Source organism: Acipenser ruthenus, chromosome 5, assembly GCF_902713425.1.
Source record: "Acipenser ruthenus chromosome 5, fAciRut3.2 maternal haplotype, whole genome shotgun sequence".
NCBI classification, from domain to species: domain Eukaryota; kingdom Metazoa; phylum Chordata; class Actinopteri; order Acipenseriformes; family Acipenseridae; genus Acipenser; species Acipenser ruthenus.
Window position 1 is genome coordinate 46,168,779 of NC_081193.1, and position 18,011 is coordinate 46,186,789.

Below are 18,011 nucleotides of genomic sequence, written 5' to 3' on the forward strand. Positions count from 1 at the left end.
TTCAGATTTGACTTGCTGTCAGTGTACACTCTGCACTAGGTATTCATTTTTATGCTTAAAAAAATCTGTAAGGGCATCCCTGTTAAACTAGTGCGGAAAATAACAAAAGCACAATGTTAAATTAGGCGACCTGCAAAAATGAAATGTGAGTTAAAAGTAGGATCGGGGATGAAAAATTCACGTAATTTGTCAGCTCTGTTTGAAATAATTAAAGGGACCAGAATTGGGCTTGGGCAAGATATGAAGGTAAAAGCAAAGATTATTTTGCAATTAACAACTTAATTATGAAACAGAATCAGCTAAATTTGTCACCTGATTAAAAATAAAACCCGAAAACTTCTAGCCCTGTGTGTGTTCGCATTGATTATTTATTTCTTAGCAGACGCCCTTATCCAGGGCGACTTCAATTCTTACAGGATATCACATTATTTTTACATACAATTACCCATTTTTTATACAGTTGGGTTTTTACTGGAGCAATCTAGGTAAAGTACCTTGCTCAAGGGTACAGCAGCATTGTCCCCCAACTGGGATTGAACCCACGACCCTCCGGTCAAGAGTCCAGAGCCCTAACCACTACTCCACACTGCTGCCCTATAGACTAGTTAATGCTCATTTAATACCAAGTTGGTATCATTTCAAAAAGTGACATAATTCAGTGTGTCTTTAATATGCACATTGAGGGCTTCCAAAACCAGGATTTTGTATGGTATATATGTATAAATCTTTAATGAGAAACAAATGAGTACTTGTTTTATTTCTTAGCAATATGGACCTCTGTTAATATGGGGCATAACACATTTATTTTAAAATAAAATAGTGCATGGTGGGATACTGTTGTATTTCCAGTATTCATTGTGCTGCTAGGAACTGTCACCAAACTATTCTAATAGCATTAGTGTGTGTATGCACTATGCCCAACTAAACATGAAATGGTACTTCAGTGTGGACGCTAAAGTTTGAGCTGGATTAATTAAAACGTTTTTCAGTACGGTTCTCGAGATCGGTTATGCAGTGTGTACAGGGCCTAAAAGTAAATATCCTTAATATTGCTGGCAAAGCCAAGTATAAGGCTTATTGCTGCCACATACAGGACTGGAGTGTACCTTAATCAAGGCTGTTATATTGCAGAACTGTGTTTTTTTTTTAAACAAGCAAGTATTTTACGGTCATTGCTGCAGTGTAATAGATTACCACGAGTATGCATGTCTGCGTCCCTTTCCATTCTGTGCGTCCAGTGAATGCAAAACAAAATATTTTTCCGTCCAATGGATTTATTTTGCATCTAGGACACAAAATTTTGCGTTAACACGACCTCTGAATAGGGGTGCACCGATAATCGGTAGCCTATTGGTATGGCACTGATTTATAAGGGAAAAAAACTCAATCTGCGATCGGCAGTTTTTGTTATTTTAGCCGATAATGTACACAGATATTCATGCTTGAATTTCTTCCAGCACAGAATTCAATGTTTGGTCAGGTACACATACAATACTAATGACCATGGAGCCTAGTTTTCCGTAATAATAATAATTTCCACAATTAAAATAAAAGGCTAAAATTGAGTGTGCCCCCTGTCAAAGTATAAGATACACAAACAGTACTATTGAATAACAGTTCGTTTTTACAGGAAATATTTATTGGTACACTTTCAAATTCAAAGGAAGTTACAAGCTCACCAGAGTGCCATAATATAAACAAACGTACCATTTTACTTTTAAACATTACAAATACGTCTGTGTATTAATAATAAAACCCCCAAAATAGTATTTATAGTAGTTTATCTCGTTCATCTTTGTCACCTGGATGGCTATTGCCAAACTCATTGACCCAATCTTTAGGGGTGATTTTTTTAAACAGTAAATTGCAGCTACATTTCAGCATGAATGTGACATTAGTGTCTCGTTCACCAAAAGCAGTTTTATTGAGCAAGTATGTTTACTAAATTTAAAGCAAAATTGCCTGTGTTGATGATTTATATATGACAAGTGTGTTGATTTGGTTATAAGCAACCAAAAAAAAGCCTTGCAAGTTTTTTGCAAATGTAAAACTAAAAATTCTCACAAAACATAGAAAATCCATGTTACTCTGCAGCAACCAGATTCCTAGGATCCTTGCTAATGATGCAAGGACACCGACAGTCATTTTCAGTAGGTGGCTAAGAGTCTAATGTGTTTCTGAAAAATTCAAGACGGATCATGTTAACCAGGTAGAGTGTTATAGTCAGAAAGATTTGATCACTACATATGGGTCATTTTAGATTGTGGTCATGTGATGAAACTACTTCTATATTACTGGATACAAATCAAGACATTAGATTTATCTTAAATGCTTATATATATTTGGAACTGTAGAAAAATTTCGTACAGTATATAAAGTGAAAGCCCCGAAAAAGTCATGGTATCTAGTGTGGAGTAGTGGTTAGGGCTTTGGACTTTTGACTGGAGGGTCGTGGGTTCAATCCCCAGTGGGGACACTGCTGCTGTACTCTTGAGCAAGGTACTTTACCTAGATTGCTCCAGTAAAAAACACAACTGTATAAATGGGTAATTGTATGTAAAAATAATGTGATATCATGTAACAATTGTAAGTCGCTCTGGATAAGGGTGTCTGCTAAGAAATTAATAATAATAATAATAATAATAATAATAATAATAATAATAATTAATTAATCTACATAACTCAAATAGCTAAATATAAACACAGAAAAATGAAACCTGCCATTTTTAAATCCTATGAAGGCAATGTCTAGAAAGTGCAGGCAAATCCTTTTGTTAAATGGACGAGGACAATGTACACTTTAACAAAACATTGACACTTAAAGAGGTTGTGATATTCACATGATTTCCTACAGTCACCAGAATGTTGTCACTTGTCAGAATTCATGACGTTTTACTTTTGGTTAAGAAAAAGGATCCAAGTAGTATATAATTTTAAAAGGCAATGGAGCGTTACTTGAGAGATCATACTGTGAATGCTTGCTATATGTGATAATTTTGGACAACCCCTTAGCTTGGTCTTTGTGTACATATTATTTCCCTTGTCATAAACTGTTTACAACTGTATGGCCATGCCATTATATCCCAGTTCCTCTCTTGTGTAGGTAATGTGAGAGTTTATTAATCTGGAGTGTGTGAATGTGTGTCCATAACAAATTGTTAAATGAAAACATTATCATTTGTATGATGATTTTCAAAATATGATGCATGTTAATTTTGTTTGTTTTTTGTTTTTTTTAAGAGTGCAAATATTTCAAAACCATTTACAAAGGAGGACGCAAAAAAAGACCAGAGATGTTAAAGGAAATGAAGAAATACATAACAAACCACAATCTTGCAGAGTAGTGTGTTGGTATTACTGTACAGTTTGCTGTGGACTTTATTTTTATTTTTTTTGTGTGCTACAATCTAAACCCTTTTGAAACCTTTAAGAATGTTAACTTTTTTTTTTCCAGAATTAGAAACAGATTTGATTAAGACCCCAGCTGGTGGGCCTAGACCAATAAATGCCAGGATGCACTCTGAGGTTTATTTAATTGACGTTTCATTCCACACGTGCTGGTTAAAGAAAAGGGATAATCGATCATTTGTGATCTGGTGAAGTGTGTTTTTTTTTAACTTGATGTATACTTTTCATTGTGAGACTGTTCAAAGTATAAATTGATTTTTATGAAAAAAAAATATTTAAATTTTCTTTTACTTTTCATTTCAGTTGTGTTAAAAAAAAAGTTACCAGCTTGTACCTTACACAGATTGAACTTAAGTGGTTGGATTTCAAAAAGTAGACTCTGCCCTCTGTAGTATCTTATAACCAAAGAAGGATGCAATGAACTTCTAAAATGTATTGGTGGTTTCTGAAGGGTATTTGTACTGATTGAATAAACACGTTTAAGTTGTCATTAAACATAATTACATTGTTTCCCTATGCTTCATACCAAAATCATGGCATGGGCCATGAATTAATCGTGGATTACCTTGTTATATATATATAGACGCAGTAATGCATAAAGTGGTAGTAAGTAAACCTGCAAAACCCTTCAATGTTTTACAAAGCTGCTTCTGTTTTATACTGTCCCTTGTTGTGGTACAGTACACACAAGTAGCTTTACACAACAGTGACTTAAAAATGACATTCATTACACCTGTGGAGCAAAAGTAAGCAGGTTTTAAAATTGCTTGTTGGGCAACCCATTGTATAATGGCTATCTGATGTATTTTTTAAATTAAGCATGTTCATTTTCATATTCTACATTGTTAGTGTTTTTTCAGTTCTATTATCTAGAATGCATGATGCCATTTAATAAAGACCCAGAACCACAAGACTACTGTGTATCACAAAATCCATGTAAATTGATTCAGGGTGGCTTGATATACACTGGTACTGTACTGAACCCTGAAGACTTCAGTTTTGTTTTGTTACTGCATTTACAAAATAACAACCACTTTAATGGAGGAGATCAAAACAAATTAGTACTACCAAGATGGGAAAATTGATATGTAAAATGGTTTAGTCTTTTTTTTCCAGGTTTGTCTTGGGAGTTAGTAAAATAAGGTTGATGTGTAAATGCCATTGAAATCACCAGTTAGCAAATTCTGCAGTGGCAGAAAATATCTTGGTTGACAGAACTATGATTTAATCTAATAAATCACACAAATGTTTAAACTTTACTGTTTATGTAGCAAAAACATTGAAACGTAACATTAACTGAGCATCTATTGAATTATCGTCCCTTTATTCAAGTATGTATCAATGTGCTTATTGCCCATCATGTCTGAAACTGATTTGCAGATTTTATACATTATAAAATACGGTTTGCATATAAAATGTAATGTAATAATAAAATATATATATTATTTAAATATAACCAAGTAATGAATCATTGAGTGGATACCACTTAATAGTTGAATAGATCTGTTCTAAGAGCACGTCTCTCATTATTGATATTGCTACCCTTCCTGCTGATAGCCAATTCACAAAGAAGGTGGCTAACCAAGTAAATTCACCAAGCAGCTTTAATCAACCTATAAAACAGGCTTGTTTTGAAGGAGCATTTATCGACAGAAAAGACCCCTTTTGGAAAACGGGTGAGGAATTTGGGTAACTTTTTTTTTTTTAAATGGCAACAAAATTATGTACATATTAATAGTTTGATGGGATTGCGGAATAACATCTGATAATTATGTTTCTTGTCCGCTGAAGATATTTTAAGAGGATTTCGGAGGAATTTGGGTATTTTAAAGTGTAACTGAAATGTGTCATAGTACAGGTAAAAACCAATATACTGTATAAATAGGTTTGCTACTTTGGGATATTAATTGATAAAACGAGTTTAATGAGTTTGAAATAAATATATATAATAATATAATATCTTTATTTTTATATAGCGCCTTTCATAGTGGACCACCATCACAAAGCACTTTACAGAAGTAGGCTGTGACCTGTGCATTATATGCAGAATCTCTTACAGTAGCGTATTGATTTAACATCTCATCTGCCGGATGGAGAACAAGGAGGTTCAGTGACTTGCTCAGGGTCACACAGTGAGTCAGTCAGTGGCAGAGGTGGGATTTGAACCAGCAACCTTCTCGCTGCCCCCTCTCGTCTCCATTCCACTCTGTATGGCTAGGGGTCGCTGTCAATCATCTCAGTGATCTGTTAATATAGTGTCACTGTCATTTCACCCAGTTATGACAGATCTCGTTGACTGAAGCAGCGCCAGAATGCTCTCATTCGTTTAAATGACTGTCAATCATCAAGACCTGTACCGACAGTGCATTTTCATTTGCCACCTCAAGCTCCAGTCATTCATAGTGCCTACTTTTGAAATTAGCGGGTTAAGGTGTAGGTAGGCTTTTGCTAGGTATATGGTGACAGTTACTAGTTTGATTTGAAAATGGGCCGCTAGAGGAAAACACTTAATGAGTATTGTGCACAATCCCCTGACCGACGTCTCCACGCAGGACGAAGCGGCCCGTCTGCCTTACCTTCCAGTGACTCCAGCTGTGCTGAAGAATAAGTGCCATTTAGTTCTGTTCAACTATCTGATGTTCTGTTCTGTGCATATTGTTTTTACTCGTAAATTTATGCTATAAAAGTCTGCGTTTTCTATGGTTTTATTTGAGACCATTTTTTAATTTGTGTAGGATCTTTATGATTTGATTTCCATTACACGAGAGTAGATGTTAAAACTTCATGCTGATTTGAACTCGGCTCTCGCCAAGATAAGCACCAACTAAGATGCAGCTTTGCAGTAAACTAATGTGATCCATATGTGTCTCCATCTATTTACGACCACAGTGCGGTCTCCCCAGCGCATCAGCATGACAACCGTCTGGATTGAGCTAAGTAGGGTACATCTCTGGGGTCTTCAAGTGGGCACCTTCCATCCTCAGTGTTTCGTCGACTAGCCCACGACACCTCAAGAGGGCTGGACGGTGATTCTGGCGTCCCAGCATCACCCCCCTCCGTCCCCTGCTCAACTCAGCCCAGCTTACTTACCTGTACATCAGCGTTTCTTTCTATTGCGCTTGAGTTCCCCAGCCAGAATTTTTCCGTCTCAACCACAGCCAGTTGCTGCTCCTCTGTGCTGCTTCAGATAAGTTCTTCACTGTACGACGCAACTCTTGGCCACTGAATCCGATGTCTCTGAGAAACCGGGTTGTAGAGTGTGCCACAAATCCTCGACAACCCATCTCCACTGGGTAAACCCGGACTCTCCATCCTCGCTGTTCCACTTCAGTGGCTAGTTGAGCATACCGCAGTTTCTTCCTCTCATACACCTCATCTACAGCATCCTCCCATGGCACTGTTAACTCTACCAGGTGAACAAGGCGTGCTGATCCAGACCACAAGACAATATCTAGTCGAAGGTTAGTGGTGGCAATCTCAGGTGGAAAAATAAGCCGTTGACCAACATCTGCTAGCATTTTCCAGTCTCTAGCAGCTTCCAGTTGTCCTGGGCGAGGATTGGTTTTAACACCTTTTCTTGGTGGTTGCTCTCCTGGGCGGAGGAATGTTGTCTTTTGTGTGTAATGTTTTGATGGAACAGGTGGCAACTTATTGGTCATGTTATGCTTGTCTTCCAATGCTAAGGCCAAACCGCAGCACCTGGTCATGGCGCCAAGTAAACCGTCCTTGGCTAAGAGCCACCTTACATCCTGTCAAAATGTGCCTTAATGTTGCAGGTGATGAACAGAAAGGACATGAGGGATCCTCTCCTACCCAGAGGTTTAGGTTCTGTGGTGATGGGAGAACATCATATGTTGACCTGATGAGGAAACTGATCTTGCTCTGTTCCACTGACCATAGGTCTTGCCAGCCAATCTTGCGTTTGTTCCACACTCTCCCATCCCATCCATTCTCCCTGCTTGGCCTGGGAAATGGCCTTTATACACCTCATCCTCTCCTCCTGCTTTTGCACCTCGTTGACTACCAGCTTCCTCCTTTGAGCTGGGGCTGCCTTGTGCCATGTAGGAGGAGTTGAACTGAGACCAAGACCCCCTCTTCCATGCTGAACTTGCCCCATGATATCACCAATTCGAAGGGCAGCCTTTGCATCTTCCACTGCTTTCTTTGCCGCCCACTTTCTTCCAGTTTTCAACACAGGTGCTGCCTCCCTTATGCATTTGTCGCGTGACTCTACTAATGTCATTTCCAGTCTGACCTTGGCGCACTTAAACTCCTCGGTTAGAGCGGAGACTGGTAGCTGCAGTATTCCTTTACCATAAAGTCCCACTCTGCTGAGGCAGCGTGGAACTCCCAACCATTTCCTGATGTATGAACTGATTAAAGCTTCCAGCTTCTCTACTATTGTCAAAGAAACCTCGTACACAGTCAGTGGCCACAGCAACCTCGGCAGTAGACCAAACTGAAAGCAGCAGAGTTTTAGTTTGCCTGGTAGAGCGCTGCTGTCTATGCTCTTCAACCCTTCCACTGCTTGTTGTCTAACTTCTCCCACACAAACTGTGTCCTTTAGATCCCCATCGTACCATCTCCCAAGACTCTTCACTGGCTTCTCAGACACTGTTGGTATTGCCTCACCATTAATGAAGAACGTTTCATCTTCTACTTTACCTTTAATTATAGAGATGCTCCTTGATTTAGTGGGCTTGAATTGCATTCGTGCCCATTCAATGTTATTGGTTAATTTGCCCAATAACCGATTAGTGCAGGCTATGCTCGAATTGGTGGTAGTCGCATTCCAGAAGCCAAGCGCTCTCCTCCTACTACCCATTTTGATGCCCTAATGATTACTTCCATTGCCATGGTAAAAGCCAGTGGAGAAATGGTGCATCTTGCCATTATTCCAACATCTAGGGATTGACATGTAGTGCTGAATTCTGAAGTTGAAAAACTAAATTGCAAATCTCCAAAGTAGGCTTTCACTAAATTTGTTATTGTCATCAGTACACTGAAAAAATCAAATGCTGCCCAAAGAAGTTCATGTGGCACTGAACCATATGCATTAGCCAAATCCAGGAATGTCACATGGAGCTCCTTCCTCTCTTTTTTGGCTGATTGAATTTGTTGCCAGATCACATTGATGTGTTCTAAGCATCCTGGGAAACCTGGAATGCCCGCTTTTTGTACTGAAGTGTCAAAGAAGAGGTTCTTTAATAGGTAAGTTGACAATCTCTGAGCAATAATGCTGACGAAAATCTTGCCTTCTACGTTTAATAGGGAAATAGGACGAAACTGACTGATGCATGTAGAATCTTTTTCTTTAGGTATAAAGACTCCACCTGCTCGGCGCCATGCTCTTGGTACAACCTGTTTTTCCCATGCCACTTTCATCAATTTCCACAGGATTCGTAGAACTCCTGAAGCACTTTTGTATACTCTGTACGGAACTCCATTAGGCCCTGGTGATGATGAAGCCCTTGCTTTTTTCACAGCTTGCTCTACTTCTTTCCACTTAGGTGCACAGTCCTCCATTTGGTATTCTGGTGGATTGATAGGTGGGATGTCTGACGGAATTGACATAGGCTCCCTCTTTTTTTAATCTGTATGTGTTTCTTCCAAATATCTCTCCAGCTGAAACTTAGATGCTTTTAGTGTGCCATTCTTCTCACTGGTGAATAACTTCTTTACAAATCTGAATGGGTCTTTATAAAAGTTAGCTCTCACAAGCTCCTTCTTTTTGTAGCGTTTCCGTAGGCGCTCAGCTCTGCATAATGTTGCAAGCTTATCTTTCATGACCCTTTATAAGAGATTGAGTCCCTCCTTCTGACTTTGTTCTGCTCTTCTCCATTGCTTCCTCAGTTGTCTCCTTTCTCTAACTAAGCGTTCAATCTCCTGCTGCCGTCTAGACTTTCCAGGAATAGTTTGTACTTTTTCCTTCCTTTTTTTCAACTCCAAACCTCTCACTTCCATATGTGTAGATGATGTCCCCAAATTTATCCAGCTTCTTTACAAGGTATAGCTCTGCTGCGACCAAATGTTATTTCAGTTAGAATGTTGGTAACCATGGTTTTGTTGCATGTTGAATATGATAAAGGGGCTTCACTAAATGAGATGTTTCTCAATGGCATAAAAAATATGTTTTTTTTTTTTTTTTTTTTAAATCCTAAAGGTCGATTTCTCTGCTTGAATTGAAAAATAAAGATACCCCCCCCCCCCCCGGTAAATTCTTTCTAAAATAAACGGCGATAATAATCGTCGATTTGGCAAAAAAAAAAAAAATAATCGAATAGTAGCAAGCCTATGTATAAACTAAAAGTAACAAAGAATATATAACAAATATACATAATTATCTGTGTTTAAAACTAATTTATGGTTATTTATTTTTTTTAAATGTCATAAAACTAAAGTAGCAGCAAATTCTAAAGGTGTACTCATAATTCTATTTAAAAGCTTTCTATTTGATTTAAATACTGACATGCTTACATAAGTCTAAATGGGTACTAGGCACTTTTGTTTGTCATTATTTGGATGACTTGAAACTAACACACAAGGGAGGATTGATTTCCACAATTTAGTTTTCTGTAGCAGACGCTTAAATTGTAGCATTGAAGTACAATTAGGGGGTGAGAAAACATAAATCTTCCTTTTTACAATAAGATTATTGTTATTAGGGAGGCAATTACCTGACTTTAAAATAGATAATTACTGATATATAAAACCCTGGGGACTGCACTTTAACCTTCTCTGGTACGGTTATTGCACTGTATATTTAGTTTGAAACAGAGAAAAGCTGGACCGTTTAAAACAACTAAATAGCATTAGCTTTAAATCCCCACAATTCTGAAGACAATTTATAACACCAGTTATACACTCCCCGGCCATTGTATAAGCACCTGTTCCTAATATCAAGTTGGGCTGCTGTTTACCTAAGCCTAGACACAACGGGCAGGATTTTCAAAAACGTTAGGTACTTACCGTAACCCTGGTTCCCTGAAAGAGAAGACGACCACCAACCAATACTTTAGGATATGTCTGCCTTAGGTAGAGCTGCCGATAGTCCCCTCCATGGAATGACGTCCTCGGTCCCGCCTGCCGAGGGAATAAGTAGTCGCTCCGCGGAGCCCACTTCCTCTTTTCCATCGAATTCGCGAATGCAAGTGATAAGACCTTGCAAGGTTTGGTGGTGGTTTTCTTTGTCAGGGAACCAGGGTTGTGGTAAGTAACCTAACGTTCCTATTCAATTCTAAGACGACCACCAACCAATACTTTTGGGAAAGTATATCGGAGCCGTCGCAAGGGAGCGTGAGTGGACAGCATACGACGGACACCTCGCTACCACCAACTGTTGTTGGTGGTGTGCGCGTGCACCCTCAAGGACCCTTGTGCTTAATGAAGGTGTAGAAGGATTCGGTAGAACCTGATGAATGTATGTGGAGTAGCCCAGCTAGCCGCAGTACAAATGTCAGTCATTGATGCGCCTTGAAAGAGCGCCCATGACGTGGCCACCCCTCTAGTAGAACGCCCGGACACCCTCCCCGGTGGGGGCAGGCCGGCCTCATTATAAGCAGTCGATACTGTATCCACAATCCAGTGGGCCAGTCGCTGTTTTGAGATGGCTTGACCCAGGATCCTTTCACCATAGCAAACGAAGAGCTGGTCAGAATGACGCAGCGCCTTCGTCCTATCCATATATTCTCTCAATGCCCTCACCGGGCAGAGAGAATTCAGTTTCCTATCCTCCTCTGAATCAAAGGGAGTGGGATGGAAAGCCTCTAATTCTACTGACTGGTTCAAGTGGAAAGCTGTAATCACCTTGGGTAGGAACGCAGGGTTCGTGCATAACGATAGCCTGTTTCCATTATCCCAGACGCGCATACAGGAACTGTGCACAGACAGAGTCTGCAGCTCACTGACCCGCTTAGCAGAGGTGATGGCCAATAAAAATGCTTTCATATTTCAGCTCTATGGAATGTATAGGCTCAAACTGAGCCTTAATAAGAGCCTCCAGTACCACATCTAAACTCCACTCGGGGAGGACGTCCCTTCTAGGGGGACGCAGTCACCGAGCACCCTTTAGAAACTGGGTTGCCAGAATATGGGCTTCCGGGGAAACAGTCTATAGGGACGTGGCATGCAGATATAGCTGCCAAGTACACTTCCAGTGTAGAGGAGGACCTGCCCACCTCTAGCAGATCTTGCAGAAACTGTAGAATAATCGCTATGGGCCAGTAGATAGGGTCATGGTCTCTGGCCATGCACCACTTCTGAAAATACCTCCATATGTAAGCATATAATGCTCTTATGGAGGAAGCCCTAGCGTTCTGCAGTGTACTGACTACCGCATCTGAGAGCCCTAAGGCGGACAGACTCACAGCTGGTCTGCCCAGTTCTGGCTGCCAGAGGGTGCCTTGCGCCTGACTGAGGAGATCCATGCACAGCGGGATCTCCCAGGGCTGGCCCTGCAGCAGATCGCAAAGGTTTGAAAACCAGTTTGTCCTGGGCCATCTAGAGGCCACCAGGAGAACTGTCATTTTCTCTCTCCTGACCTTTTCCAGAAAGGCAGGGAACAGCCGTATCGGCGGAAAAGCATATAAAAGCGCTTTGGGCCATTTATTGGCTAGGGCGTCGACGCCTAGTGGACCTCCGCAACGGTGGAGGGAGAACCACAGAGGGCAATGAGTTGTCTCTGCCGAGGCAAAGAGATCGACTAGGGCTTCCCCGAAGCGATCCCAAATGCACTGCACCACCTGAGGGTGGAGTCGCCATTCTGATGGGTGAGAACCATCCCTCGAGAGGAGGTCCATCGCCCAGTTCACCACTCTGGGAAGGTAAACAGCCCAGAGGGACAATAAATGCTTTTGTGCCCAGATCAGCAGCCGAAAGGCTATGCAGTGTAACCCTGGGGACCGAAGCCCACCCTGGTGATTCATGTACTCCACTACTCCACTACTGGCTGTGTATCACCCCCATCGCTACACCTTTGCGTAGGTGGGGGGTTTGTCTCCACCAGCGTAGGGCTTCCCAACATGAGCTTGGGGTGTAGGCGAAAGGCATTGAGCCACGCTTGAATGGGGCGCATACGCAGGAACCCCAGTTGTATAACTGATGAGGCTGCAGCCATCAGACCCAATAGTTTTTGACACAACAGTAGCTGCACTGTGAACCCCTGTTGAAACAGGGCCAGACCGTTTTGAATAGCTTCTACTCTGTCGTCCGACAAATAGGCTTGCATGGTGAGGGAATCCAGCCAGAGACCCAAGCAGACCACACACTGCACTGGTATTAATTGACTCTTGGCCTTGTTGAGAGTAAAACCCAGTCTCGCTAGATGGTTTGTCACTGTCACCATGTAGGCCACTGCTCCTTCCTGCGACTGGGAACAGATCAACCAGTTGTCCAGGTAGTTCAACACCCTGATCCCTTGCAGTCGCAAGGGAGCTAGGATTGCACCCACGCACTTCGAAAAGGTGCGGGGGGCTAAGGAAAGGCCGAAAGGCAACACGGAAAACTCTAAAACACTCCCCTGAAGGGCGAAGAGGAGATATTTCCTGTGCACTGGACGTATAGGAATGTGAAAATACACGTCCGGCCAGACAGATTGAAGGATGTGGCAATGCGTGACCATCTGGAATCTCCTCTCCTTCAAGAAACCATTGAGGTGTCTCGGGTCTAGGATTGATCGAAAGCCACCATCCTTTTTTGGCACCAGAAAGTATCTTGAGTAGAACCCCTCTCTACGAGACGGGTAGCTTGTTTGAGAAGCAGTTTCTCAATTTTTGCCTGAGTGCCGAAGCCTGGAGAGGGTCATTCACTGATGTAACCATGATCCCTCGAAAAGGAGGAGGTCCCACGCGGAACTGCAGTGCGTAACCGGTGTGCACGGTGGTGAGCACCCAGGAGTCTGAGGTGCAATTGCGCCAGTATTGCACGCTGGGGTGGCTGCCTAGGGCGATGGCCCTGCGTGGGAGCACCACGCCCTGCATTCCCTCTTCCTTGCGGAAGGGTCCGATTGCCTGCTGCCACGGTGGCTTGCAGGCGGTGCCTCAGGTCACCCAGCGGACCCATTGGAATTGTGACCGTCCGGATATTGTGCATGCCTGTGTAGCTTGCCTGCGGCTCAACCTGCCCCACACCGGAGCACAGAGAGGGAGTAGCGAGATGCCTTGCGTTCTTGATGAGAGCACTGTAGGATCTCCTCTACTGCTGGCCCAAAAGTATGCCCCGGGGATACAACAGCACCCAACAGCGTTGTTTTATCCACATCGGGGACCCTCGCCTGTGACAGCCATAGCTGTCTGCGAGCCACCACCAGGCTTGCCAGGCTCCGGCCCAGGGCTTGCCCTTGAAGGCCAGAGATCTGGAGCAGCGTGCCTGAAAGGAGGCATAATTCGGAAGCCACTGGCTCAGGGAGTGGGGCTTCCCATAGTATGCCATCCAAATAGGCTTGCTGTATTCGCCAGGTGAGTCACTTGTTCTTCAACTGTGTACGCTTCAGCACACTGGGCGCTGAGGCCGGACGATCCCAGGAGGAGTGTACGTCCTCCATGAAATCCGGTACTGCTGGGGTACAGCCTGGGCCACAGCCTGCGTCCTGAACACGTACCGGCGTGGCTCAGCTGCTGTCGCCCAAGGGACCTGCAAAAAGTTTGCAGCACGTCCCATCAAGGCTGACATGGAACTCGAAAATGGAGGTGTGCTAACTTTCGAGGCAACCTTGGAGCTAGGCTGTGGCTCGGTAGAGAGCGCAGATTCCTCTCGTTCCTCCATTTCAGTGAGGAAGGAGTCCTCGTTTCAGGAGACCGCTATAGAGAGCGCGTCCTCCTACTCTGCCGACAGTTAGAGGAGGTGGAGAACCGGGGCTCCTAGGGCCTCAGACGGCTCGATCATAGGGGACGAACATTCAATCCCCATGGCCCTGTTAAGTCTTCTGTGAAGCACCCGGGGCTGGAAAGCCTCACAGATGTCACAGAACGTCTTGTCCCCTAGGGCTGAAGTGGTGAGCTGGACACCCAAGTACTGCCCACATAATGTATGCCCATCCTCCTGGGGCATGTTCGCCCTGCATGACGTACAAGCATGGAAGCAAGACATTCCAGCTGGGGTATGACCCTGGCACTGCACTCCGTGTAGTGTAGTGTGAGCACCTACGTACTGTGTCTACTGAGGTACCAAAGCACCGTGAGTGGCAAGTGCACCGTGTGCCCCGAGTGTGCCGAATGCCTTGTGTACTGATTATCGCATGCACCGAGTGCACTGAATATGGTGTGCAACGAGCACCATGTGTGCAGTGCACCGAGGTGCTATGACCGCCGAGGCACTAAAGTGGCGTGAGCACCGAGCACCGTGTGCACAGAGTATTGTGCGCACCGAGCATCAAGGCGCTATGTGCACTGAGGCACTGAAGTACCATGCGCACTGCGTCCACTGAGCACAGTGTGCACCGAGGCACTGAAGTACCAAAGGCTGAGCGTGCACTGAGGTACCGAAGCAATGGGGCAGCTAATGCAGCGGTGCCTACCCTAACTGCATGTAGTCAGCCACCTGGTCACCACGCAGCATGCACCAGGGGAGACACACAGGCTGAAGCTGCAGCGGGCGAGAGCTCCATTAGTTCGAAAAAGAACAGAGCAGAAGTGAGAACACACTTTTTATTAAGGCCCAAAGCACTGAGGTGGGCGGGCTGAAGCAGCCGACTACTCGGCAGTGAGGCAGGCTAGAGCACAGCCCCGGCGGAGAAACACCGTTCTCCCTAAAGGTGTAGGTTGAAAGACAACACACGCACTCACCAATACAGGCACAGGCAGTCACACTCATACGACGGACAGCCGAGAAAAGACGGCCTGCGACACAAGCGAAGCAGACCGTAGAAGAAGGAAAAAGACACTCAAAATGGAGGCTCTCAGCACAAATGCAAGGCTGAAGCTGCGGCGGGCAAGAGCTCAGTTCGAAAAAGAACAGAGCATGTTAACGAGATCAAGAGAAATGAATGGAAGCATAATTCGCTGTTATGGAAACTACTAGCATACAGTGAGACGACTCTCTCATCTGTGAGCAGCAGCCAAATGGAAATGAAATAAAAAATAATGGGAATATCGATTTTGTGCATAATTTGTAAACTCAATTTAAAATTGTGCATTTCGTGCAGAATGTACATTTATTTTATTTGGTGTGTAGGTAAAAATTGGAAGGCACAGATTTAAAAAAAAACAACAACTTTTTATTTATTTTTTGGATGGGGCCAGGGTAAGCTCTCTATCTATACTGGTTGGTATTTATTCTCTGCTGACTTGTATTAACCGTATTTTAGTATGTACGATGGTAGGCTATAAATAAATACATTTCAAGTGTCATTTGTGTTTGTAATTGTTAGTTCTTTATTTGGGTGACACAGTATAGGTTACCTTTATTGTAAATTAAAAAAAACACACAATTTGGTATAATTTAATGATAACGCAATTAATAATAAATGAATCATGATTATAACAGCAGTTTTTAAGTATTCTGTAAATATTTCATCTAATAGTTAAAAAGTACAATGTGGGGCTGTCAGGTCTTGTTTTCAAAAAATATCGGAAATTTATATACAGACCATTATATATGGCCGCCATTTTTTCCCCCAATAAAAACAAAATAATAATACAATGTCAGACTTCCTCCATGTAAATTTTAACTTGTTTGGTGACTCCAGTGTCCACACATTCCTGGAGGATTTAGACCGCAACAGTTCGGTAACGGAACCGACAGCAATAATTTTAAAAAAAGTTCAGGAAAAAAATGAAACCGTGAGTACTACAATATACCTCTCTCAGTACTTCTGAAATTAATACAATTGAAGCCAATAAAGAAGAGCGGAATACTAAAAAAGTAACTGCTTGGGCTGTGTCAGTTTTTAATGATTGGTCAGCACAAACAAAAAATCATATTATCTGGAAAACTGCAAGACTGAAATAAACAGTTTTAATCAATCAATCAATCTTTATTTTATATAGCACCTTTCATAGTGGACCACCATCACAAACTGCTTTACAAGATGCAGTAACAACAAGAAAATCCATAATACTTTAAATACCAGAGCTGCCGATAGGCCCCTTCCTGGGATGATGCACTTTGTCCCGCCCACTGAGGGATTAAAACCATCACCCTGAGGAAGCCATTTCTCTTATTCAGGGAACCAGGGTTACAGTAAGTAACCAAACGTTCCCTTTCAATTCGAAGACGACCACCAACGAACATTATATATGGGATAATGTATACCAGAGCCATCGTGAGGGAGAAGGAACGGCAGCATATGAGGGATGTATCAGAACCGCATAACCCAAGGGTTAGCGGTGTGAACTTACACCCTCAAGGACCCTTGTGCCTAATGAAGGCAGGGTAGGATCTACCACATTAAGGCTGTAGAACCTGTATGCGGCGTAACCCAGCTAGCTGCAGTACAAATATCAGACATCGATGCCCCTCTGAAGAGGGCCCAAGATGTAGCCAACCCTCTAGTGGAGTGTGCGGCTACCCTGCCAGGTGGGGGCAAGTCAGCACTATCATACGCAGTCAAGACTGTGACGACAATCCAATCTGACAGACGCTGATTAGAGAGGGGCTGTCCTAAGGTCTGTGTCCCGTGACGGTATCTGTCGCGCTTTGGGTGTAATGGAACGCATTGATATCTAATAACGCCACCATATCCGCATCAGGTACCCTAGCTTGCGACAGCCATAGCTGTCTGCGAGCTACCACCAGGCTTGCCAGACTTTGGCCTAGGGCTTGCCCTTGAAGGCTGGACATCTGAAGCAGTGTACTAGATATGAGGCGGAGCTCAGTGGCCATCGGCTCTGGGAGTGGGGTCACCGTGAGCACGCCATCCAGGTACGTGGTAAGAATACTCATCGTGTTAGCTAGGCGAGTCGCCTACACTTCCTCTGCATAAGCCCTCTTTAGGTGTGTCTCCGTAACCCTACATTGAGAGTTAGGACACATGGGGCTTCTGGGAAATCCACCCACCGGCGGAGCCTTAACTAAGACTGTGATGGTGGAGTTAACCGGTATAGAGCTGGGCAATGGTGGTAAACTAGACTCAGAGGAAACCTCTGAGCTAGGTTCTGTCACAGTCAATGGTGCTGGTGCATCATCCCAGGAAGGGGTCCATCGGCAGCTCTGGTATAGAGAGCTCAGCAATTACCTACACAATGGGCAGGCATATCCCATACATAATGTTCATTGGTAGTCATCTTTGAATTGAAAGGGAACCATTAATTTAGAACTATTTATTTGTTGAATGACAGTGAAAAACACTAGAAATACACAATAAAACCATTATTTGATGTGAATTAACCATTATTTAAAAGTATTTATTTGTAGATTATTGTAGTATTTATTTGTAAACGCTCGAAATACAGAATAACACTTATTTTATGGTAAATCTTAGTAAATCTTAGTAAAATGTAAATGTGAATTGCTGTAAATTTAACAGAAGAGACCGTTAAAATAGTGTATGGTTCTGAACCTAATTTGACAGTAAAAGGCGTGGCAGCTTGGCAACAGTGGCATTTTTTTTTACAGTGCACCTGCATGCAAATTCTCCTTCATTTACGATGTTTTGTTCTTTAAGTATG

The 18,011-nt window shown here is 42.9% G+C and overlaps 1 protein-coding gene across 1 annotated transcript in view; it reads left to right on the forward strand.

Moving 5' to 3' along the window:
* The window catches only part of taf1a (TATA box binding protein (TBP)-associated factor, RNA polymerase I, A), a 20,067-nt gene extending 15,746 nt beyond the window's left edge, over positions 1–4,321 (forward strand). The window contains exon 11 of the mRNA XM_034003770.3: positions 3,241–4,321. Within this exon, the coding sequence (XP_033859661.1) occupies positions 3,241–3,344 (104 nt within the window). The 3' untranslated portion in view covers positions 3,345–4,321. The remainder of the gene's footprint in view (positions 1–3,240) is intronic.
* The last annotated feature ends 13,690 nt before the right edge of the window (positions 4,322–18,011 follow it).